Source organism: Schistocerca nitens, chromosome 8 (genome assembly GCF_023898315.1).
Source record: "Schistocerca nitens isolate TAMUIC-IGC-003100 chromosome 8, iqSchNite1.1, whole genome shotgun sequence".
NCBI classification, from domain to species: Eukaryota; Metazoa; Arthropoda; class Insecta; order Orthoptera; family Acrididae; genus Schistocerca; species Schistocerca nitens.
In genome coordinates, this window is record NC_064621.1 from 512,984,439 (window position 1) to 513,010,167 (window position 25,729).

The 25,729-nt window shown below is 43.7% G+C and overlaps 1 protein-coding gene across 1 annotated transcript in view; it reads right to left on the bottom strand.

The window, feature by feature from the left end:
- Positions 1 to 14,677: 14,677 nt before the first annotated feature.
- LOC126199648 (neurogenic protein mastermind-like) overlaps positions 14,678 to 25,729 on the bottom strand; it is a gene marked incomplete at its 3' end in the record, with an annotated part of 416,388 nt that continues 405,336 nt past the window's right edge. Inside the window, exons 5-7 of the mRNA XM_049936575.1 lie at positions 21,998 to 22,197; positions 14,727 to 14,863; positions 14,678 to 14,682 (exon numbers count right to left, since the gene is read on the bottom strand). Of these exons, the coding sequence (XP_049792532.1) occupies positions 14,678 to 14,682; positions 14,727 to 14,863; positions 21,998 to 22,197 (342 nt within the window). The remainder of the gene's footprint in view (positions 14,683 to 14,726; positions 14,864 to 21,997; positions 22,198 to 25,729) is intronic.

Sequence of the window (25,729 nt, forward strand, 5' to 3'; positions counted from 1 at the left end):
CTGTGTAAGAAACAGGCAGAATGTTAGAAGGAAAAGCTACTGTGTAATTAAAATCTAAATTAATTGTTTTAGTGTTCATTGTCTACAGAACGAATTTCATTAATTTTCGACCTAAAAAAGTATTGCTACTTAAATTCAGCTTATATAATACTTGTCGCCATATTCTGTAGTAATGCATCCTTTGTTACAAGTGTGAAAGACTTCTAACTTTTAATTATTATACCAATCATTTAAATAATACTATGAAAGATGCTGATTGCTGTGTGTTATTTGTACCGTAGCGATAGCGTCCGCCGAGTTAATACAGTTTTAGTCACATTGAAACAGGTAGTCTGTGTTGATTGTTGCCAGAAATGGGTGTAGCAATATCTGGCGCAATAACTTTAAAAAATATGTTGGGTTATAATCGTTTCAACCACCACAAATCCATCTAATTTAATGACTTATACTACCCTACCCAAAGCTGAGTGTATTTTAATTATTATCAATATGTTTGCATTTATCACTCGAGTTTTTATTGTTGGGCGATCGACACTGGCAGTTGTTCCAACAGAATCGCCTGCAGTCTTATAAAATTCATTATTTGCAATGATTACGATCGATATTATTTTCGGGGATTTTCCTGTGGTAGATGATTTATAACCTCCGTTACTTTCTCCTACGGAGGTTGTACCGGAGGCCAAGGCTCGAGGGTTTGAAATGTCCCTTTCGTCCGTGCCTCGCAACTTCCGTGGCGTCGCGCGAAGTCACACTCGCATCCTTGGCGATGTGCGACGCGCGAGACAAATAAATAATGGTCGCCAGCCTCACTTTGATCCGTGAGGCAGGGTTACACCTCTCACTACTGCGATGTTGTTAATTATTCCCCCCGTGGCGGTCCAGCTACTGTTAGAAAACGTCAAGATGCGACCACTGGTCTGCAACTGTACACCTCTAATAGTTCCTACACTGGCGCAAACTTGCTGCTTACGGCTCCGGCCGATAGTACCAACTCACTGGCTTCAATCAGAACTCGCCCAGTCCTTCCCGTTCACTAAAACACCAACCGCCCACCTAGCTTCTTGTCTCCGCAACTTAGTTTGAGCACTGCCAACTGAGCATGTGTACACTCTAAATAGGAACACTCTCCTACCAAAATGTGAAACGATTGAGCGCTACGCACCCACGCACGGGAAACGCCCTTGCCAGTTTTCTCAACTCTACCTACTGCAATAAATACTTCGTGTGTCACTATCTGAATCAGAATAACAAACCTACAGTTGAGCATGGAGAGGGGAGTGATGTCAGTTCATGCAAGCACAATGTGGCTTCCGCTCTGAGTACGCTTACACGTACCCTGATAAAGTATTGAGTCCACTTTGCAGGATGGGGTCTCTGATAGCTACTTCCTTGTTCCTGTAGCTAGCGTTGTGAGGGATACGCCATATTCACACCCATAGATGGACTGTGTGACAGTTGCTACAACCAGTCTCTTTGCATTTAAACACAAGTGTGGCAATATGAGAACTAGAGACATGACTAGCTAACGTTCTAAATTATATAAATATGGCGACCTACTTTACATAGTACGTTACAACAAGAGTGATGCAGCTCAACACACTGTGACGATGTGAAATGCTTTTTGGTCGAGACACAATGAATTAAGTAATTACTGATCTGAAAATGGCTCGTCAATGATCGGGAACTAGCAATCAATACAAGAGGTTTAGCGACCTTGAATTAGGACTTTTTATCCACACATTTTAACATAAAACATCACTTGTCTTCCGATTTGACAATGTCAAATAACGACGGAATTGTTGACAGTTAACAGCAGATGCTACTGAGCCGAGCACTAACGCCGACACCGCGACAAAAACAGATAAAATTAATGTTTAGTCTTTGTTAAAAAATATTTTAATGACCCTGGTAGACGATGACGATAATTCTTCAGCTAAGAAATATCTTGTCCATTAACTCATTTTGAGAAAAAGCTTTCTCAATGACTACAACAAAATTAAACGTACAATGTACACGGATGCATGCTGGAGCACTTGATCAACGCGAATGGTTCAAATAGGTCACCGCCGCATTCAGCGTGTCGCGTACAAGGCGTAACTTTGTAAATTCAGTTTAACTTCAGTTGGTAAAGGCCACAGATCACACTGGTTTCTTACTGTGAAAAATCCTTGGATTGCAACTGTGGTTAAATCTGCTGAATAGGACAAAAATGTGAATGTGTTCATTAGAAGCAGCTTTGTCGTATGAAAATGTGTGTGTATTCATGGCATACTGATTTACCCATAACTGAATATCTCCTGCTCTTACTTCCGTATTGCACTTCATTACTAATATTTAGTTCTCGGAGGCCCAGTGGTTAAGAGCCAGTTCACGGATACAAAGGTCTGGGGTTCGATTCCCAGTCAGATGTAGCACTTTTTCCCTGTCACTTTTCATTTCATCTCTGGCAATGTTTGTTGAGGTGAAAAATGCCGAACTGCAACGTTGATCGTAGTGCACGTTAAACTGCAGGTCCTCCGATTAATGGCTAAGTGAATGAGTTCAAAGGTAGCAACAAGGTAAAGCTAACCACCTCCAGCAGGGCCATACCTATTAATGCAGTATGACGTTACAAACAATCTTTGGACTGAGGACAGCTTTACCCCAACCACGAAAAGCGTCCCCATACCGTAACACCTCCATACTTCACTATCGCACTACACCGTCTCAGGCGTCGTTTAACAATGACTATTGAAATATGTGGCTCAGGAGGTACTGCTCGAACAAAGTGCCCCATTGTTTTCAACTCTCTAGTCACAGTCACTAGACTCGCTCGATTGCTCGGCACACTTTGGAACTCACAAGTGATCTCTTCCGCTGAGTTGGTGCCATTTTTTAGAACCGCCCTCGGCAGTGCTCGATGGTCCCTGTCCGTCAGAACACGAGGACTGCGCGTTTCCAATACACTACTAAATCAACAACAGTCGACCTGGGCAGCTTCAGAAGGGTTGTAATGTTCCCGATGTACGGTCGCAGGTTCGAATCCTGCCTCGGGCATGGATGTGTGTGATGTCCTTAGGTTAGTTAGGTTTAAGTAGTTCTAAGTTCTAGGGGACTGATGACCACAGATGTTAAGTCCCATAGTGCTCAGAGCCATTTGTTTGTCCCCGATGGGTTTGTTATTCAGGTGATTCGAAATGACTAGTCCACGTTTGAGGTCACTGAGCTCTGCTGACCGACCCATTCTGCTGCTACTGCGTCTCTCCTGACAACACAAAAATCCTCGCCTCCTCTTATACTGGCGGATTAGCCTCTCGAGACCTGTATTGGTCAATTCTGCGCTACATAGGAGTGTCCGGCTACTCTTGATCGACTAGTGTATGTGGTGTATATCTCGAAGCGCGACTGTCCCCACGTTACACAGTCTAGTACGTTCAGTTGTTTCTATGCGTGCATGTGAAACGAATCGACTATCAAAGCATCATTCCGCTGGTTCCGCGGAAACTATTTCCGTTGAGCTATTCCACTTTCTCGGACAGCGGACGTCATCGAACATGCAGTATGAATCCGCTGTGGAACAATATACGTACTACCTTTTACGCAGAATCAAGCTCGTCTAGTGGCTTCAGATGATGATGAAGACACATCTCTACAAGGCGAAGAATTACTTTAGTCCAGCGGTATTGATCGAGAAACTGAACGTGTTAATTGTTTGGTCAAATGTTTCAGTTATACGATTTAGTACACTAAATCCAGTAAAGTGCAATATAGAAGCGAAGTTGTTTTTCCCTACTCAACACTAGTGCGCCACTGGACTTGTGAAAGTGGGCGTACTCATTCCACTCGGTATCGCTAGTCATATGGGTTCCTCGTCATCAACGCTTTAGTACGTTGGAATTATGATAAGACTGACTTAATCGTTACTGTGGACATGAGAGGGGATTTTCAGAAAATGTGAACCGACCCTTGCAGAAATGACTTACCGAATGGCGAAAGGTGAGTGGATCATAAACAGTACCAAGTATCCACAGCCCACGTGTATTTTTTGTCCTCTTCTGCAGATACGCATCCTCTATTTCTGTCAGTTACCTTGAAAGTTGTCTTCTTTCTATCAGAAAAGAGAGGCGACTTTCCGACGGTTTCAGTGTGAAAGAGTATTCTTTCGGGTCTTCGGCGGGAGCCCTCTAGAACGCACATCTCTTAGTAGTGCCTTCTCGGACCTGATTTTTCTTGTTATCTTTTCTTTTTAATTTTAATCTCTGCACCCACCTCTTGGAGGATAAGAACTGCTGAAAGTTTTGTTACTCGACTCGCTCCTGCACAAAGCTGTGAAGATCCTGGACTAGCATTCGGGAGAACAGCTCCCTGGCCAACAGAGGTGTCCCCGAAACTTTTAAGGCAAACGCCGGGTAGTTCCACTGAAGGGTTGCGACCGATTTTCTCCCCCATCCATCCTAATCCGAACTTGTGCTGCCGGCCGCTGGTGGCCGAGCGGTTCTGGCGCTACTGTCTGGAACCGCGCGACCGCTACGGTCGCAGGTTCGAATCCTGCCTCGGGCATGGATGTGTGTGTTGTCCTTAGGTTAGTTAGGTTTAAGTAGTTCTAAGTTCTAGGGGACTTATGACCTCAGCAGTTGAGTCCCATAGTGCTCAGAGCCATTTTTTTGAACTTGTGCTCCCTCTCTAATGATGATGTCGCCGATGGTACGCTAAATCCTAATATTCCTTTCTTCACTCATATTTCACTGTAGAATCCACATCAGTGAATACCAGCTCAACAACACCACGTGTTTACGCACACTCGCCGTTTTTAGGGTTCCGCGCCTCAGTCAGTAAAAACCGAACCCTAACAGCGTCACTTTGTTGTCCGTCAGTCTCTTCGTATGTTAAGAAACTTTTTTCTCTGGAAAGGGTAAAAGTATCAAGTTGAAATTTATGTCAAATATTAATGTCTACGGTCCCTTGCCTGTGTAAATAATTTAAGCTTCTAAGTCTTGCCTGTGTAAATAATTTAAGCTTCTAAGTCAATGCAAATATGCTATGGAATTATACGGGCATTAATGTCACATACTGTGATACTCGCAAATTCACTCATCAAAACTTTTAGATGAACGATCTATACAAATAATTAAATTTGCACGGAACTATCAGAGCACGAGTCTTCCACTTATCCTTCTTTTCTTATTGTAATAGTCGCACTAAATCACTCGCCACTGGCCTAAATTGCTGGTCTTGTGAGAACCAGGCTTGAAGAATGTCAGCCCTACATTAGCAACGGACGTTCAGAAATGTTCACGCAGCAAGTGAACATATACTTGACATGAAAGGCGCGTTCACTTTGCGCCGCCAAGGGCATCGGCATTTTCGGTAGTTCCACCACCAGTTCGATCGGCTCGTCGTCGATTAGGCTATGTGAGAAGGGGTTGGGGGAGATTTGGGTGTTTGCCCAGAGCCTGGGCAGGTATTGCTTTCGCCCCAGGGCGTCGTTCGGCCAATATTAAAACTCTCCGCACACCAGCCAGCCACACGGCGGTCGTAATACCCTCCCTGCCGCCGAGCAATAACGCCCGCACGCGATCCACGCGCTATATTTCTCTGCCGGCTCGATCATTCGGAGCTTGAAACTGAAATTACTTTGACTTGGATGTCAAAGTTAATTTAATCTAAAACGAACCAGAAACATAATTAAAACTGAGACGTAATTTTGTGCTGCTCTGCTTAAGTGTAACTGAAGTAAGGAATAACATGTCACTCACTGGAAGACGGCTGCCCCAAAAGCTGTTATCTCTGGTCACACTTCGGAAACAGCTGTCGATATATGCGTAATATCCTGGTGGTCTAATAGTAAAGCGCGAGTCTGGAAACAGAAAGGCTGCTGGGTGCAATCTCAGTGGGACCACAGAATTTTTCAGTCTGCCTCTCTATGATATGCAAATTCGACAGGAGGGTCGGATTCCGTTTTAAACTGTAGGCCTCCTTCCCTGTTAGGATTACTGGGGTAGATTAGAGACACGCAATGAACAAGTGGCGTCCTGTTGAAAGACTTACATCGTGTCGTTGAGCCACGAGAAATTATTATTATTATTATTATTTCTTTACTTTCTCAGACGTTAAGTCTGGTTAAAAATGGAAAGTGACGCGGACCTTGATCAAGCGTCACTTCCTTTTAACTGTACGGTATGTGTTATATTGCATTTAGGAACTTTCGGGTAATTGAACATGTATCAATAATTACGGATTTCTGTAGTTGTATATATAAGTTTGGATGTAGCTGTATTGCATTGATGTACTGGTGGATATTGTGTGGTATGACTCCTGTAGTTGATAGTATAATTGGTATAATGTCAACTTTATCCTGATGCCACATGTCCTTGACTTCCTCAGCCAGTTGGATGTATTTTTCAATTTTTTCTCCTTTTTTCTTTTGTATATTTGTTGTATTGGGTATGGATATTTCGATTAGTTGTGTTAATTTCTTCTTTTTATTGGTGAGTATGATGTCAGGTTTGTTATGTGGTGTTGTTTTATCTGTTATAATGGTTCTCTTCCAGTATAATTTGTATTCATCATTCTCCAGTACATTTTGTGGTGCATACTTGTATGTGGGAACGTGTTGTTTTATAAGTTTATGTTGTAAGGCAAGCTGTTGATGTATTATTTTTGCTACATTGTCATGTCTTCTGGGGTATTCTGTATTTGCTAGTATTGTACACGCGCTTGTTATGTGATCTACTGTTTCTATTTGTTGTTTGCAAAGTCTGCATTTATCTGTTGTGGTATTGGGATCTTTAATAATATGCTTGCTGTAATATCTGGTGTTTATTGTTTGATCCTGTATTCCAATCATGAATCCTTCCGTCTCACTGTATATATTGCCTTTTCTTAGACATGTGTTGGATGCGTCTTGATCGATGTGTGGCTGTGTTAGATGATACGGGTGCTTGCCATATAGTGTTTTCTTTTTCCAATTTACTTTCTTCGTATCTGTTGATGTTATGTGATCTAAAGGGTTGTAGAAGTGGTTATGAAATTGCAGTGGTGTAGCCGATGTATTTATATGAGTGATTGCTTTGTGTATTTTGCTAGTTTCTGCGCGTTCTAGAAAGAATTTTCTTAAATTGTCTACCTGTCCATAATGTAGGTTTTTTATGTCGATAAATCCCCTTCCTCCTTCCTTTCTGCTTAATGTGAATCTTTCTGTTGCTGAATGTATGTGATGTATGATCGTGTAAGTGTATTGAGTGCTTCTAGGTCTGTGTTACTCCATTTCACTACTCCAAATGAGTAGGTCAATATTGGTATAGCGTAAGTATTTATAGCTTTTGTCTTGTTTCTTGCTGTCAATTCTGTTTTCAGTATTCTTGTTAGTATTTGTCTATATTTTTCTTTTAGTTCTTCTTTAATATTTGTATTATCTATTCCTATTTTTTGTCTGTATCCTAGATATTTATAGGCATGTGTTTCTTCCATTGCTTCTATGCAGTATCTGTGGTTATCCAATATGTAATCTTCTTGTTTAGTGTGTTTTCCCTTGACTATGCTATTTTTCTTACATTTGTCTGTTCCAAAAGCCATATTTATATCATTGCTGAATACTTCTGTTATCTTTAGTAATTGGTTGAGTTGTTGATTTGTTGCTGCCAGTAGTTTTAGATCATCCATGTATAGCAAATGTGTGATTTTGTGTGGGTATGTTCCAGTAATATTGTATCCATAATTTGTATTATTTAGCATGTTGGATAGTGGGTTCAGAGCAAGGCAGAACCAGAAAGGACTTAATGAGTCTCCTTGGTATATTCCACGCTTAATCTGTATTGGCTGTGATGTGATGATATTTGAATTTATTTGGATATTAAGTGTGGTTTTCCAATTTTTCATTACTATGTTTAGGAACTGTATCAATTTAGGATCTACTTTGTATATTTCAATATTTGTAGTAACCATCAGTGGGGTACACTATCAAAAGCTTTTTGGTAATCAATGTATGCGTAGTGTAGCGACCTTTGTTTAGTTTTAGCTTGATATGTCACCTCTGCGTCTATTATCAGTTGCTCTTTACATCCTCGTTCTCCTTTGCAACAGCCTTTTTGTTCTTCATTTATAATTTTGTTCTGTGTTGTATGTGTCAATATTTTCTGTGTAATGACTGAAGTTAATATTTTGTATATTGTTGGTAGGCATGTTATGGGGCGATATTTAGCTGGGTTTGCTGTGTCTGCTTGATCTTTAGGTTTCAGATAAGTTATTCCATGTGTAAGTGTATCAGGGAATGTGTATGGGTCTGCAATGTAACTGTTAAATAATTTAGTTAGATGTGAATGTGTTGAGGTGAACTTCTTTAGCCAGAAATTTGCTATTTTATCTTTTCCAGGGGCTTTCCAATTGTGTGTAGAACTAATTGCTTGGGTGACTTCATGTTGCAAAATTTTTACTTCAGGCATTTGTGGTATCATCTTGTATGTGTCTGTTTCTGCTTGTATCCACCATGCATGCCTGTTACGTTGTACCGGGTTTGACCGTATGTTGCTCCAGAAGTGTTCCATGTCTGTTATGTTTGGTGGTTTGTCTATTTTAATGTGTGTTATCTATTGTCTAAGCGCTTCAGTTTGGAACCGCGTGACCGCTACGGTCGCATGTTCGAATCCTGCCTCGGGCATGGATGTGTGTGATGTCCTTAGGTTAGTTAGGTTTAAGTAGTTCTAAGTTCTAGGGGACTGATGACCTCAGTAGTTAAGTCCCATAGTGCTCAGAGCCATTTGAACCATTTTATCTATTGTCTGGTAAAATTTCTTTTGGTTTGTGTTGAATATTTGGTTTTGTTTCCTTCTATTTTCACTTTTTTTGTATCTTCTAAGTCGTTTGGCCAATGCTTGTAATTTCTGCTTCTTTTCATCTAATTGCCCTATCGCTTCTTGTTGTGAGATTTTACCTAACCTTTTTCGTTATTTTTTCTGACATTTTATTTCTTATAAATTGTGTTAGCTGTCCGATGTCTTTTCTAAGTTTTTCTATTCTGATCTGTAGCCTGTGTTGCCATGCTGGTTTTGTGGGTTTCTTCTGTGTGTTGGTTGGTTCTGATCTCTGCCTAGTGTGTATATTTAGTGTAGTGAGTGTTCCTATATAAACCAATAGTTGTAACTTTTCCATAGTTGTGTTTTCATTTATTTTGTTGTGTATGATTGTGTTGATAGTTTTTATTGTTGTTTCGACTTGCGGGTAATTTGGCGGTCTATGCAAGAATGGTCTAATGTCTGTATTATTATTATTATTATTATTATTATTATTATTATTACTACTAGTAGTAGTAGTAAAAGTAGTACTTATTGGTACACCATCGCACCAAAAACATTCTGAACATTAATACAATGAGTACCGTTGACGTTAAGCAATTTTGTTTCATGTTTTTCTTTTAAAATTACGCCAACTGTTCTCTGTATAGCTGCTGGGTGTCAGGCTGGATGTTTGGGAATGATAGTCCATTCTGTCTAAAAAGGTGAAATCACAGCGCCTAGTTGTATGGAGTGTAGCGTGACTCCAAGTCTTCCTTTGGTATACAGGGTGGAACCACTAAGGGCTTGTTACAAACCATTCGACGAAATTTGAAGTGATCCGAAACAAAAAAGGAAATTTTGCTTTTTCACTCCTCCTTGTCGCGCCCTCCAGTGGTATCTGCATGGAAAGGGAAGGGAGGCGGCGGGGGAGCGACATTGAAACGCATGTGAATAATACGGCAATGGATACCTCTAAGGCCCCGCAGTTTAACAACGCCATCGGTGCCACCTGCACACCTTTGTTGTTCATTTTAAAAATGTCCCTCTACATAAACACGCATTTATCGATCCCTCTCCGCCGATGAGATAGGCAACCCTTTCGACACCCCTCTGATTTTGCATGCGCCAGCAGGCACAAGAGTGGAGCGGGTTGCCTGTCCCGCCTGTGGGTAGGGATCGTGGAATCAGTATCACTGTAAGGACAATTTCGAAGTACCCAATAATGGTGCTCGAAGGACACCAAGGGTTTTGCCGAGCCGGGGGGAGGGGGGGGGGGGGTTAAAGGAACACTCTGTCATTTCATTCATGTCCTCCTTAATGTCACATCTCCCCGTGCACAATCCACAAGACAGAGACACAAAGGAGGGATGAAAAAGCACAAACACATTTTCTTTATTCGCGTTATGTTGAAGTTTCGTCGACTGGTTTTGAACTGTCGCTAGTCGTTCCACTCTGAATACCAGAGATAAATTTTGACCATGCTACACTCTGCAACGGTGAGATCACATTCATTGTCTGTAGAGAAGGACTGAAACGTCCATGGGCTGTCAACGGCATCAAAGGTTTTCAATAAAGTCGTGCTGTTGCTCATGGCACTGCAAACTGTCGTTTTCGAGCCGAAATGAGTGGAAATCAACTCCCAAAGGGAAAGGGTGATTTCAATGGCACCCTTAATGCCACCTCCCGAGGCCTATTCGTGCCGATTCTGAGTGGCGGTATCTTTGAAATGTTTTCTTTTGCCACTCATAAGAAAACCGCATCATTTAAAAATGGGCGTCGCAGTTCTGACTTCCATCGCAGTGGCATCAAACGGAGGGGGTGAAATGTGGGTAAGACGGGTTGTGACACGTCCACGATGGCGATGGGCAGAACTGTGGTTAAATTTGGTGCCGATGTGACATCACTAACCTTTCATGAACTTATGAGCTCTTGCCTTTTTCTCGCACGTGTCGACACCTTGCTGTTTTAAGCGTCGTCGAGACCGAACGTAACTCGCAAGCACCAGGCTTTTGCATCTTTACAGGGGAGTGTCGTACACACCTGTGGGCGAAACTTCACAGTTCTGCGTCACAATGGGAGACAATTATGGGGTTTCAAAAAATTGAACCTTTAATTCCGTTGCGGAGAGTAGTTCCAGAGCAGCCAGAGAGACAAAACTGGTTTGCATGTGGCCGAAGGTCAGATTCCAAACAAGGCTTCATTGAAGACTACGAGTCAGCGTCATCTCGACAATAGCTCAGTTCTGGAAGTACAGTTTCTCCATCGATGGAAACAGGTAATGCTTCTGCACCAGAAATTAACCTTACAAAGTATTCTACGTCTTGCCACACATGTACCGCTACTGATAAAAGGGCATATGAGCTATATGCGGCAAAATTTTTGTCGAGTGTAGTAACTCAGATTTCTTTTTTGTGATCTGTTTTCATTCAGATACGTTGCAAACAATTAATTACAAATGAAAAACACCTTTAGCGTGTAGAGCTGCATTATCCTAGTTACGGATCCAATAGACTGTTACGGAGGATTACAGAAAGAGAGATGTTGAACGCTCAACTCACTGACTGCTCACCACGTAACAAACGACCGTCCTTCTAACAGCAGGTGGACTTTGCGTGTGTAGGACTTTGACTCGAGGTGAGACGCCGACTGTGTCGCACTGATAGTGAAAGATGGCCAAATGTCGATCATTAGACAGTCGTATACTGGTACTCTTTCGATAAGGACACTGTAAGGTTTTCTCCATTGTAAAGGAAACCATGAACATTTTTGAGTTACTACAACGTCTGTAAACAGTCTTTTCTTCCAGTCTGTGCTTTTATTATATGACGATAATGCCACAAACCATAACAGCTGTCGGTCTCCGATCAAGTTAGTAGATGTCACTGTTACACAATTTCTGTGGTGATTTTTAAGGAAGGAACTGGTTCTCATATCAATCCGTCGGAATCATCAGCGAACTTAAACAATATTGGCTTATTCAGAATCTAAATGTTTGTGCGTATTGGTATGGATCAAAAGGCTAGTACGTGCCGTTACCAATGCAACACTACATCTATATACACGGTGGTCAGAAACAGTGTGAAAAGGTCGTAAGTGTGCTGCAGGGTAGGTTGTGGTGAGAAATAATTAGTAAGGAAAAAATTCGATACTTTGCGCCCTTTCCGAGTTAATTAACAACTAAGTTAAAAGACCGTTGCACGCGCAAACTCAAACGGCCTGACAGATACACTACGTGATTAAAAGTATCCGGACAACTAGCTGGAAATGACTTACAAGTTCGTGGCGCCCTCCATCGGTAATGCTGGAATTCAGTATGGTGTTGGCCCACCCTTAACTTTGATGACAGCTTCCACTCTCGCTGGCATACGTTCCATCAGGTGCTGGAAGTTTTCTTGGGAAATTGCAGCCCATTCTTCACGGATGCTGCACTGAGGAGAGGTATCGATATTGGTCGGTGGGGCCTGTCACGAAGACGGCGTTCCAAAACATCCCAAAGGTGTTCTACAGGATTCAGGTCAGGACTCTGTGCAGGCCAGTCCATTACAGGGATGTTATTGTCGTGTAAGCACTCCGCCACAGGCCGTGCATTATGAACACGTGCTCGATCGTGTTCAAAGATGCAATCGTCATCTCCGAATCGGTCTTCAACAATGGGAAGCAAGAAGGTGCTTAAAACATCAATGTAGGCCTGTGCTGTGATAGTGCTACGCAAAACAACAAGGAGTGCAAGCCCCTCCATGAAAAACACGACCACACCATAACACCACCGCCTCCGAATTTTACTGTTGGCACAACAAACGCTGACAGAAGACGTTCACCGGGCATTCGTCACACCGCACCCTGCCATCGCATCGCCACATTGTGTACCGTGATTCGTCACAACATTTTTCCACTGTTCAATTGTCCAATGTTAACGCTCCTTACACCAAGTGAGGTGTCGTTTGGCATTTACCGGCATGATGTGTGGCTTATGAGCAACCGGTCGAACATCAAATCCATGTTTTCTCACTGTCATAGTACTTGCAGTGGATCCTGATGCAGTTTGTAATTTCTGTGTGATGGTCTGAATAGATGTCTGCCTATTACACATTACGACGCTCTTCAACTGTCGGCGGTCTCTGTCAGTCAACAGACGAGGTCGGCCTGTACGCTTTTGTGCCGTACGTGTCATTTTACGTTTGCACTTGACTATCACATCGGAAACAGTGGACCTAAGGATATTTAGGAGTGTGGAAATCTCACGTACAGGCGTATGAAACAAGGGACACCCAATCACCTGACCTCGTTCATGTGCGTGAGTTCCGCGGAGCGCCCCATTCTGCTCTCTCATGATGTCTAATGAGTACTGAGGTCGCTGATTTGGAGTACCTGGCAGTAGGTGGTAGCACAATGCACCTAATATGAAAAACGTATGTTTTTGGGGGTGTCCGGATACTTTTGATCACATCGTGTACAATACGTGTCAGTTGTTGAGACCGCTCGGCATTTGACTCGGGTTCGATGCTTACTACCATCACACGTCCCATTTTTGTATCGCTCTGATTTTAGGTTTTAGGAAACCAAACGAAGAACACGTTCGGCGACACCGTCTCCAGCGTGCCGCTTAAATTTGCGGCAGCGGCCGGACTGTCTAACTTCAACGCTAATTAACTCGGAAACGGCGCAATGTGTCGAATTTTTTTCTTAACAATAGTTTCACAGCACAATCTACACTGCAACACGCCAACACCCTTTCCAGTCTGCCTGTGGCCCCGCTGTCCTCACCGCACTTGCGTACTTTCTTCCAATCTTAAGCATTTTTGTGTCCTATTCTAGTCGCTTATTGTGTGAGGGTAAAACATTCGTGTACATGGATCCGCACGTAGCGTGTTCTCTCTTGTTATTGTGATGTCAACAGGAGATATAAAGTGGTGGTGGCAGAACTGCCGCAGTCTTCCTCGAATACCGGTCTATCACACTTTCGCCGCTGCAGGCGTGTGCACACGTCCTCTGCTATTCCATAGTGGTGTCCAGGCGTATAGGCACGCCGCTTGGGTATGCTACAACGATATGGCCGTCTAAATGCGTCCTCAATTGCCGGCCTCTCACTGCTGCATTACTTCCATATCGCGGTGAACAGAAAGGTTTCGCGTATTTGTCATACAACATATGTGCCTCACTGCGTGTTATCATTTGCAAAAAGTCGTTGTTTCGATACCTTGAATCGTTTATGAGATACGACTGTTATGATCGCATGACTCGCAACGCGCAAGGACGCCTATGGACGCTGCGCGCGACCGTCCTTCAGGTATACAACCCAGTAACTCGAGAACGAAATGAGATATCCTTCTGCTCCGAATTTTAAATACAATTTCTATACGTTTTCTACATTTCATTTACTGTAATGTATGAGCTAAAATCAATCACATGCGAAATTTACGCAATGCATTTTTACCTCTGCAAACTCTAAAAGTTCGTGCAATATTTTAGTTAAGTTCATGCAGCGCAGTACGTATGACGGATAAGGAAATGATGTTTAGTTCTTTATCGAGTGAAAACTTTAAATTGTGCAAGAATCAATTTTTTCACTTAATAGTTTTCGTAAAATCGGATGTTAAGCATCTGATATCGGCCGGTATGCCGTCTAGCAGCAAAGGCACCAGCATTTGGCGATCAGTACAGCAATAACAAAAGCAGGCTGCCCGCCTACCTGTATGTGGTGCTGCTGGAGCGACAGCTGCTGCGCCTGGCTGAGCGAGAGTCCCGGCGCGGCGGGCTGTCGCGCGCTGGGCACGCCGGGCGCGGGCTGCGGCGGCTGCGGGGGCGGGTGCGGCTGCGGCTGGGGGCGGTACTGCGCGCCGGCCGGCACGGCGCCGTACTGCGGCGAGTACTGCGGGCCCGGGCCCGCCGCGCCCAGCTTCGGCCCCGGGTAGCCGCCGCCCGGCGACAGCTGCTGCGGCGCCGGCGCCTGCTGCTGCTGCTGCGGCGGCTGCTGCCCCTGCTGTTGCTGCTGCTGCTGTCCCTGCTGCTGCTGCGGGGGCGGCTGGCGGCCCACCCCCGGCGGCGCCTGCTGCCCGCCCGCGAACAGCTCCTGTTTCACCTGCGCGCCGCCAGCGCCGGCCGGCCCGTAGTCGCTGTCGACAAGCGCGCTGCTCGTTCGTCACATTCCACACAATCGCGACGTACAAAAGGCGAGTACACCTCAGGCCAACCAACGACAACAGACCACTTAATTAGTCGAGGTACGCTTAAGGTCAACGAACGACAAGAGTGAGTTCGGTCGAACGTTGACAGCCAATGCTATGGCGTCCAGCTTCTCATCCACACTACCCAACGGCTCGGGACCGAGGGTTCGGCCGTGTCGGAACCCAGCTCGCTTTGATAACTTGCCGACGTTGCTCATATTTTGTTATTGTTCTTCCGGTATGATGTATCAATGCTGTCCCACATGTGTCGCGAAAATGGCAACGGAATTGCAAGTCCCGTACGACGCCAGTAGTGACTACGCGGAATGTCGGCGGACCCGCTGAAGCCACACGCCCAGCACCTCTGGACTACAAGCGCCCTCTGCCGCCGCGACACAGGACGGCAGCAGGAGCCACTCACCCGACCTGCACTCACACCTCCTTTGCTATGCCGTCATCGTTCGTGCTCGGTACAGCGAGCCTCGTCCTTGTAACTGTTGTACGAGCTGGACTATCTCTTGCTGCATTGTTTATATCAGCCTTCGTACGCTCGGAGGAATACAAGTTAAGTAAATCTTCTCCTTGCTGTGTTAACTTGTTCACTAATCATTTCTGCTCCTGTCCACCTTTCCTATGACGACAGTTGCAACACCACTCTGTAGCTCACGCTCCTTGCTGTGAGTACCACACCATCATTCATGACTGTTATAGGACAGCGTTTCAATTTTGTCCCACCACACTGCTCCCTACGCTTTAAAGGAGAGGTCGTACGCCAGCGTCATTTCTTCTTCTTCTTCTTTTACTGATGAGCACCTTCTTGCAGTAAAATAAATACGGCACATGCGACGACTTTCCTCACAATATCGGTCGGTGAAATCGTAGTTAAAAAGCTAGTTTGTAGCAATAACAAAATGAGAATAGTCTCGGCAAGTTCTCAGAGCCAACTACGATTCCATCTCGCCGAATACCTCGGCCCAACCCCTTCGTTTGGTAAGGTGAGAGGCCGAGTGCCGAATCCATTGGCTATCGTTCGTCGGCATTCATTGGCCTCATGCGTACACGCCTAGAATTGGAGCTAGCTCTTGTGAGGTGTATGCTTCGCCGGCGATGGGCGAGGCATGACAGAATCTCTGACCAGAGAGTAGTTTATCGTTAGTTGTTGCTTGTCGCGAGTCTGCGCTAGTCTGCGCGAGTTGACAGTAGAAGTTAGTCTGCGCTAGTCTGCGCGAGTCTACAGTAGTAGTCAGTCGGATACGGTAGTAGGGAGTCGCCATGCGTCGGCTGTGTGCCCTGGACGCGACTCTGGTCAGGACTCTGGAGGATGAGTATTGTTGTAGAAGGTAAAGAAGCAGCATTGCGCATATTTAATAATGTATGTTAATTGTAATTTAATTTGTTCAGAAAAAATGCCCCAATAATAATTTTTTTATGAAGTAACTCTTTTAAAGAAAAGTATTCATTTCAATTTAAAGAATTTTTCCTATGCATTCCTTCCAAGAATCAAAAAAAATATACGCCAGCATTGCACGAAGCTGTGTCGATAAATAAGAGCAGATATAGTTGCAGTTTTTATTGAGGTAAGAATTTTGCTTTTTGTTATTCAGAATACAGAGCCGAAGGTCAGCGCTGCTGTCCTTATAAAATTTACCACATATTATTATTTCAGTTAGGAGGTTACATTTCCTACATGGTTCATTATTTAATTAATATTATTGTGTGGTTTATGGTCAATTTTCATTCCTTAATTTTTGTGGTGAGTAAGAGCAGATATAGTTGCAGTTTTTGTTGAGGTAAGAATTTTGCTTTTGTTATTCAGAATACAGGGCCGAAGGTCAGCGCTGCTGTCCTTATAAAATTTACCAGATATTATTATTTCTGTTGAGAGGTTCCATTTGGTTCATGGTTCATTATTTAATTAATATTATTGTGTGGTTTTTGGTCAATTTTCATTCCTTAATTTTTGTGGGGAGTTTAAGCTTGGCTCCATTTTGCATTATTATTCAACATTATTTTTGTTGGGAGGTTACGCTTGGCTCCATTTTCATTATTTTCATTTATCAAAATTTCTGCGGACTGGTTTCACTCTAAACGTGACACTGAAGTGCGGCGCGTGTGGAGACCCAAATCACGTGACGGTAGGCGTGCCCCTTTCCAACGGCTGTCATTTAATGTAACATAAGGCAACGATTCCCAGTCGCGCGTCTGTGGCGGCGCGACAGCGGAGACGCCAAAGTGACCGCGATTCGACCGCTCGGCACAGCACCGCTTCGGTGTCTCCGCTGTCGCGCCACCACAGACTTGCATTCATTTACAATGAACGAGTGTCACTGGGCACAAAGACGACTACGGCCGCGCGCATTGTGTCGACACTGCCGCCGCACTGCAATCGTACCTTGCCGTAAGCCTTTGTAGACTGAAGTGACGCATCGGTACGTAAATGTCAAAACTGTGCTCCATGTAATAAACATTTCGTGACTGGCGACACATTTTAGGTGAACTGAACCCACCGACACCGAACTTCGGGTTGACCAGTGACGTGACGACAGAGCGCCGTGTGACTTCAGAAACGAACGAAACACTGACATTATCAGCTTTGGTGACAGACAGTTCTGTAGCGTAACTCGAGGGCTAGGTTAGGTTGCAAGGTGACAGTTCGGTTGAGAGTTGGAGAAGCCAACGAATGTGGTATTGAGAGTAACAGTAATTATATCAATGATTATTATTTTTCCCTTCTTAACTTTACTCAATTTTATGTGTGTTTTTCACCACAAACATTTCGCTTTTCTTTACAAAGCACATCTTCTGCTGTCCACTCTTCTTTCTTTGTTTTTCGACATCAACCTCCTCTATCAACGAAAGAAAAAGAAGTGAACTTCAGAACATTTAAACAAGGGGCAAAAACACTAAGTAAATCGACGCAAAATTTATACGGGAAAACTGTTTTGAATTTAGAAATACCAAAATGTACGAACCAATTTATGTACGAGGTGTGGCTAGAAAAAAACCGGACTAGTACTGGTGAAACAATAAAACGAATGCAATAAGGCTGAAAGTCGCGTGGCCTGTCACGTGACTCTCGCTCCGCCTACTGCTCGAGTTTCATCTGCCTCCTGCACTCAGTCTGCCCGTGGCGTCTGTTTTAAGTAGTTGACGTTTTGTCTGTGCGTCGGAAAATGTTGAGTGTACAGAAAGAACAGCGTGTTAACATCAAATTTTGTTTCAAACTAGGAAAATCTGCAAGTGAAACGTTTGTAATGTTACAACAAGTGTACGGCGATGATTGTTTATCGCGAACACAAGTGTTTGAGTGGTTTAAACGATTTAAAGATGGCCGCGAAGACACCAGTGATGACACTCGCACTGGCAGACCATTGTCAGCAAAAACTGATGCAAACATTGAAAAAATCGGTAAACTTGTTCGACAAGATCGCCGTTTAACAATCAGAGCAGTGTCTGAGTTAACAGGAGTTGACAAGGAAAGTGTTAGGCAGATTCTTCATGAAAGTTTCAACATGAACAAAGTGTGTTCAAAAATGATTCCAAAGTGTCTCACAATTGAACAGAAGGAACGCCGAAGAATGATTTGTTCTGACATCCTGGAAAACATTGAAAGTGATCCCACCTTCTTACAAAATGTTATTACTTGCGATGAATCGTGGTTTTTTACTTACGATCCCGAAACTAAACGCCAATCGATGCATTGGAAAACTCCTAGTTCTCCACGACAAAAAAAAGCACGAATGTCAAAATCGAAATTCAAGGCAATGATGATTTTTTTTTTGACATCAAAGGGATTGTGCACATTGATTGGGTACCAGAGGGACAAACAGTGAATCAGCATTACTACATTAGCGTCCTGGCTACCCTACGTGAGCGAGTACGGAGAAAACGGAACGATTTGTGGAGAAAAAAGTCATGGATCCTTCACCAAGACAATGCCCCAGTGCGTTGTCAGTGAAGACGTTTTTGGCAAAACACAACATTCCCATCTTAGATCATCCACCCTACTCACCTGATTTGGCCCCCTGTGACTTTTTTCTTTTCCCTAAAGTCAAGTCAGCTTTGAAAGGAACTAGATTTGAGACTGTTGAAGCAGTAAAAGAAAAAGCGACGGAAGTAATGTATGGACTTACCGAAAATGATCTGCAGCATTGCTATGAACAGTGGAAAATTCGTATGGAGCGGTGTAGAGACCGAGGAGGAGAGTACATTGAAGGATATAACATGAAATTGTAAATAATTGTAAATAAATGTTTTTTCCAGCATCAGTCCGGTTTTTTTCTAGCCGCACCTCGTATGTGAAATTTCCAGAATAACCACTCAGATGTTCTGGAAAAATGGAAAAACGCGTCTGCTGAAAAACTGAAATTTCAGTACGCTTAACACTTTCAACACTGCCCTCTTTACACCCGGCACTTGGCTGTGAACTGGCATATTTAATGGATGTTTGAAATTAGATTGCAAAGAACAGAAAAATGGTAGGAATATTGTTCTTGCATCATTTAAAAGGAAAAGGTAAGAGATTTACATGGATGTGAGTTTATTTTACAATATAAAATACAAATGGGTGTTATAATTAAAAAAAGGAAACACAAAAGTATCGTGGAAAAAAAAGTTTTACATGGTCTCTCTCTCTTGAGTAATGCCATTATTACTGTATCTAAATTTAAAACAAAATATCACTGGATTGTCTAACTGCAGGTATCTGTAAACTAGAGTATTTTAATAGTTCAGATGTAGTTAGCCTTTGTGTGAAAATCCTGGAAACACTGTGGGACGCAAAGGCCAACGCCATAGTCCTTGCACCTCCATCTACTTTCCTTCCTGATGCGCTTACCCGTCTCTTTCTTCCCCCTGTCTGAACATACTTTGCAATACTTAGTAGTATTCACCTTGTTTGCAGTGGGTGGGACCTTCTCTGGAAAGTGCCTTGCAAACGTCCTCTCAATTTGTGAGGATGAAGCTGCTTGTTGCTGAAAAATATTTCCGCACTTCTCAGCCAATTTCTTCCCCACTCTGTGAATAAAGTGTACTAGGGATACATTCTTACTAGTGTTCTCTTTATATAAAATAAAACTGTTGACAGTTGACACGATAAAAAAGTGGAAAACAGCTTTTACCACCACTTCAAAGTTTTTCGGGCACACGGGTAATAGCTGGAGAACTGATCTGCTCTGTCAACCTCAGCTTTATTCTTATTGTAATCAATAATGTCTGGCTTTACAATTTCTGCTATTCCACCTCTGGCGCTCACTTGAATACTATAGTGCTGGTAGACTTATGCTTTGTGTAAAGACAAAAAACATCTCGTTTTGACTTCCACTTCACTGCCAAGATATGGTGTTTCCTTTGAAAAACTATCTTTTTTTTAGTTTTAGTGTTCTGAATATTCGTCGCAAACCTTTCCTGTTTATCATTACAGTTCCCACTCCAAGAGCTTTATTATCCCACAACAAGTCCAAAAGAGATGGACTGGTGTAGTAGCTATCCATATAAATGCAATGTCCTTTGCCAAAGTACTGTGAACACAACCTTTTTACAAGGTCCTGGATACTATTGTCAACACTGCCTGCAGAACCCGTATGTACATCACAGTTTAGCATATAACCAGTTGATGAATCGCAGAGAGCATACAATTTTATTCCATATTTATTGGGTTTGTTTTTCATGTATACTCTGAAGCTTGTTCTATCACGAAAGGGACACATTGATTCATCTATTGTCAGATTCATGCCTGGACACAAACTAATTTTGCTGTTATTCACAAAGAAATCAAACAAAGGCCTCACTTTGTGAAGTGGGTCGTGCTTTTCTTCGCCTCTGCTAATGAACGTAGCATTGTCATTCAAGTGTAACAATGACAGTGTAGCGCAAAATCGATCGCGACTCAACACTTTACTCACAAATCCTGTCTGCGGAAACGGGTCTGTTGAGCAATAATCACTGATTTTCGGCAATTTGACGACGCACATATGCAAAATAATACTGAGAGACCAGTAAATCTCTTGCAATTTTACTGCAGACCACTTATGCCAAACAGAGTTTACTTTCAGGCTACCTTTGCGTTTCATTGTCGTAATAACGTTACCAGCGTACAGAATCGTTTCACTTTTGATGAGCCGAATAAGGTCGTCATCAAAGAAATAACTAAAATATCGAAGCTCCTCAGTGGCATCTGAAAAATACTACGCTACGCCGACTACTTCCTGGAAATCCGGCAGTGCTGGCTGATCGTCTAGTTCCGACCAATCTAGCTCTTTGTGCTCAATGAGGCACACACAACCAGGTACGACAGATGGTAACTGATGGTCTGTACCACTGTCTGCATAGAAAAAAATAATGCTAAGATTGGTACTAAGAGGCACTAAATTCAAGTGAATTAATGAACATTACTCACAATACAAAATGCGGCAATGAACTCTTCACTTTATGAACAATTGAGACATATACATACCTGAATCATCACTTGTACTTTCGTCTGGAGAGTACGAATCCTCTTTGTCAGAATCGTCAATTTCAAGCCCTGCATCTCCATAAAGAATATCTAAGATCTCTGCCTGCGTCAATTCGCTGCGCGGTATTTTCGCGATCGTAAACACCTGTGAATGAACTGCACGTAACTTCGTCTTTGCAGTGCTGACAGCCGCTCCCAGGATGAGATAGCCGATAAGTGCTTGCCTCTTACGGAAGAAGAATGAAATACCTTCACATTAGTTGAAGAAACTGCTTCGGAGACGAGCCAAACGCGCTTACGGAGCCAAATAAAGGCTCACCCGTACGGTATACGGGCGCCGTCGCCAACGTCAGGGCGGCCGCACCCGTATGGCGTACGGGCACCGTGCTGTATGTGTTAACACGGTGAAACAGACTATAAATATGTTTACAGTGCGCATGTTACACATATTGGACTTTGATGATTTGTTTTCGTCCGCCTAGACGATCACACGGGTGGTATCGGTGGGTTCGGTATTTCCGTAATTTGTGTCAGACCGGGAGTGAAACCCCTGTTTCGTGTTTATCGGGAGCAGTGGCCTAACTTGCAGGCTCCCGCACTACTAGGAAAGCGAGTGCAGCGTGGCTCACCCGGCCGGCGATCCGAAGGGGAAGTCGTAGGGCGAGCGCTGTGGCGGCGGCGGCGGCGGCGCGGCGCCGGGCGCGGGCCGGCCGAAGCCCAACTGCGCCTTGTGCTGGTGCTGCTCCGCCATCTGCTTCAGCGTCTGCGCCGCCGGGCTCAGCTCCGCCTTGCTGAAGTCCAGCGTGTACGGCGCCAGCCGCCCCGACACCTGCGTTAGTAATGAACAGTAAACACAAACCACGAGAAAAAGTCTAGAAAACGTTTTGAAATTGTCTTCATGTTTGTTGAAACACGAAAGATGCTCTCATTATCAAACAACGGATGAGTACAAACTGCGTAATTTCTGCTCCCTTTGAAGCAAAAGCATGTTTCTCACTCGCTTCAAAGTTGGTTTTTGTTTTTGTTGTTGTTGTTCAGAGACTGGTTTGATGCAGCTCTCCAAGCTACTCTATACTGTGCAAGCTTCTTCATCTCCCAGTACCTACTGCAGCCTACATCCTTATGAATCTGCTTAGTGTATTCATCTCTTGGTCTCCCTCTACGATTTTTACCCTGCACGTTGCCCTCCAATACTAAATTGGTGACCCCTCGATGCATCAGAGCATGTCCTACCAACTGATCCCTTCTTCTAGTCAAGTAGTGCCACAAACTTCTCTTCTCCCCAATCCTATTCAATACCTCCTCATTAGTTACGTTATCTACCCACCTAATCTTCAACATTCTTCTGTAGCACCACATTTCGAAAGCTTCTATTCTCTTCTTGTTCAAATTATTTATTGTCCACGTTTTACTTCCATACATGGCTAAACTCCATACAAATACTTTCAGAAACGACTTCCTAACACTTAAATCTATACGCGATGTTAACAAATTTCTCTTCTTCAGAAACGCTTTCCTTGCCATTGCCAGTCTACATTTTATACCCTCTCTACTTCGACCATCATCAGTTATTTTGCTCCCCAAATACCAAAACTCATTTACTACTTTAAGCGCCTCATTTCCTAATCTAATTCCCTCAGCATCACCCGACTTAATTCGACTACATTCCATTATCCTCGTTTTGCTTTTGCTAATATTCATCTTATATCCTCCTTTCAAGACACCGTCCATTCCGTTCAATCGCTCTTCCAGGTCCTTTGCTGTCTCTGACAGAATTACAATGTCATCGGCGAACCTCAAAGTTTTTTATTTCTTCTCCATGGATTTTAATTGCTACTCCGAATTTTTCTTTTGTTTGCTTTACTGCTTGCTCAATATACAGATTCAAAAACATCGGGGATAGGCTACAACCCTGTCTCACTCCCTTCCCAACCTCTGCTTCCCTTTCATGCTCCTCGACTCTCATAACTGCCATCTGGTTTCTGTACAAATTGTAAATAGCCCTTCGCACCCTGTATTTGACCCCTGCCACCTTCAGAATTTAAAAGAGAGTATTCCAGTCAACATTGTCAAAAGCTTTCTCTAAGTCTACAAATGCTAGAAACGTAGGTTTGCCTTTCCTTAATCTACCTTCTAAGATAAGTCGTAGAGTCTGTGTTGCCTCGCGTGTTCCAACATTTCTACAGAAGCCAAACTGATCTTCCCCGAGGTCGTCTGTAAAGAATTCGTGTCAGTATTTTGCAGCTGTGACTTATTAAACTGATAGTTCGGTAATTTTTACACCTGTCGACACCTTCTTTCTTTGGGATTGGAATTATTATATTCTTCTTGAAGTCTGATCTCGCTCAGCAGACGGTAGAGTTTTGTAAAGGCTGTCTCTTTGCATCGTATCCCCTGAACTACGAATTGTACAATGACATTGTACAAGATTTTGCATGTACGTTCAATGGTACACGTGAAGACTGTCTGAAAAGGTGTTTCGAACACAGTTAGTACTAAAGAAGTAATAAATTAAAACCTCGTGGCACTGGGAAGAAGTTGACGTCCGAGTTGGTCTCATAAGTGTTCTATCGGTTACGAATCTGGCAATCTTGCTGGCCACGGGAATACGTCAAGATGACGCAGATAGTTAATGCAGACACGGGTCTTGTGGACGACCACTGACTGTTGAAAAATCGCAGCACAATACCGTCAAACGGGAGACAAGACGTGAGGACGCAAGGTGTCCGTGACGTCCCCTTGTACTGCTCCCGAGTTCCCTCAGTCGCTGCCAGCCGTGACCATGATACCCACATCATGACGACAGTAGTAACACCGCTGAGCTTCTACGAAGCACTGGAAGAATGGGACTTCTCCCCAGGTCGCCGCCATGCTCGCAGACGATGGACATCCGTGTCAGTGTAGAACCGCGATCCATCGCTGAACACAATGCCACGCATTTTTCAGCATTCCACACTTCCACATCAAGGCACCACTGCAAACGCAACCGTTTGTTTATGGTATTAATGGCAGCCTATGCATGGGATGGTAATTTTTCCCTAGTCCGGTACTGTCACTCTCCTGGAAATGATGCACGACGAAGCAGAATGTGCAGGGAGTCCATTATTTTGTTCTCGGATGGCAGGCACAGGATGTGAACAGTGCTGCACAATAGGGCAATCCATTTCTGTCGTTTTAATACGTGGTCGATGGAAACCTTGACGACATCTATGACTGTCCTCACGTTCCCATGCAGTCCAACATCGGGCCACTGTCATACCTGAACCACCCAAATTCTGCATACTCCAAAATTCGTCCCCCTGGCCAAATCGATTCTCGCAATGTGAGCGCTTTAAAGCTCTATCAGATGCTGAGAACGCTTTCTCAGGCGAGTACGTGGCACGACCGTGTTCTTCGGAGTGATCATTCAACATCTGTCGCTGTCCACATTCCTATACCCTGCAAGATCTGATAAAAACACGAAACTCGGACAATGCTAATGCACTAAAGCCGCTGTTCTATATGCAGCTCTTAATCATTTGCACCGCTACTGGTGGTGTGTGGGCGAACGAAGTAATCCTGACGTCCTACCGTGTGTTACTCAAATTAGAGTAGCTACAATAGTTCTTTAACAGCGTGGACCGTGAATATCCCGATGGTTGCACAGGTTCAGCCACTTCTGAGCCTAGTCCTGAAGACCTGACCGTAATCAGAAGCACGGCGTTTCGTGTTCGGCAAACACACGCGCGACAGTAGCTCTGACGATCGGAACGTTGTCAAACGCATACGATTATCACGCCACACCAGCCCAGCACAAGGCAGCGGCACACGTACGTACTCTCTGACTTCAAAACACATATTTATCCTTTTGTATTGAAATGGGCTTTCCAATTCAATGACAACTCTAGCAGGTCAGTCGAAAACGCATTGTGACAGGAAACTGTTGCGGCCAGTCTACTAACTAAGAAAATACTTTATTCAGATACCACAGACCTATCAACAAAGAAGGCCAGGACAAATTTGAAAAAAAGAGTCGAATGTCCGTCTATAAGTGGGATATAAGGGGCATAGAATAGCCTCCCTCTACTATGAACTACAGACGCCTGTCTGCTGGTTACGCTACATGGGCCTCGTTGTACACTGCTGCTTCAAAGACAGCACCGACTTATTGTACAAAGCCGGCTTAAGAGATTCTGCATGTGCGGCAGTGTCCATGAATGGTATGCAGAACCGCCGGACGGCTAGCGACAGCTTATGAAGTGATACAAGACATAATTAAGGCATTCAAGCTGTGTTTTGTTTAAAATACAGACTTCATTAGCAGGACAGCGCTTGTTTTGGAGATTGTTTACAAGAGTTGGCCCTTGTAGCCTTAACTGAGA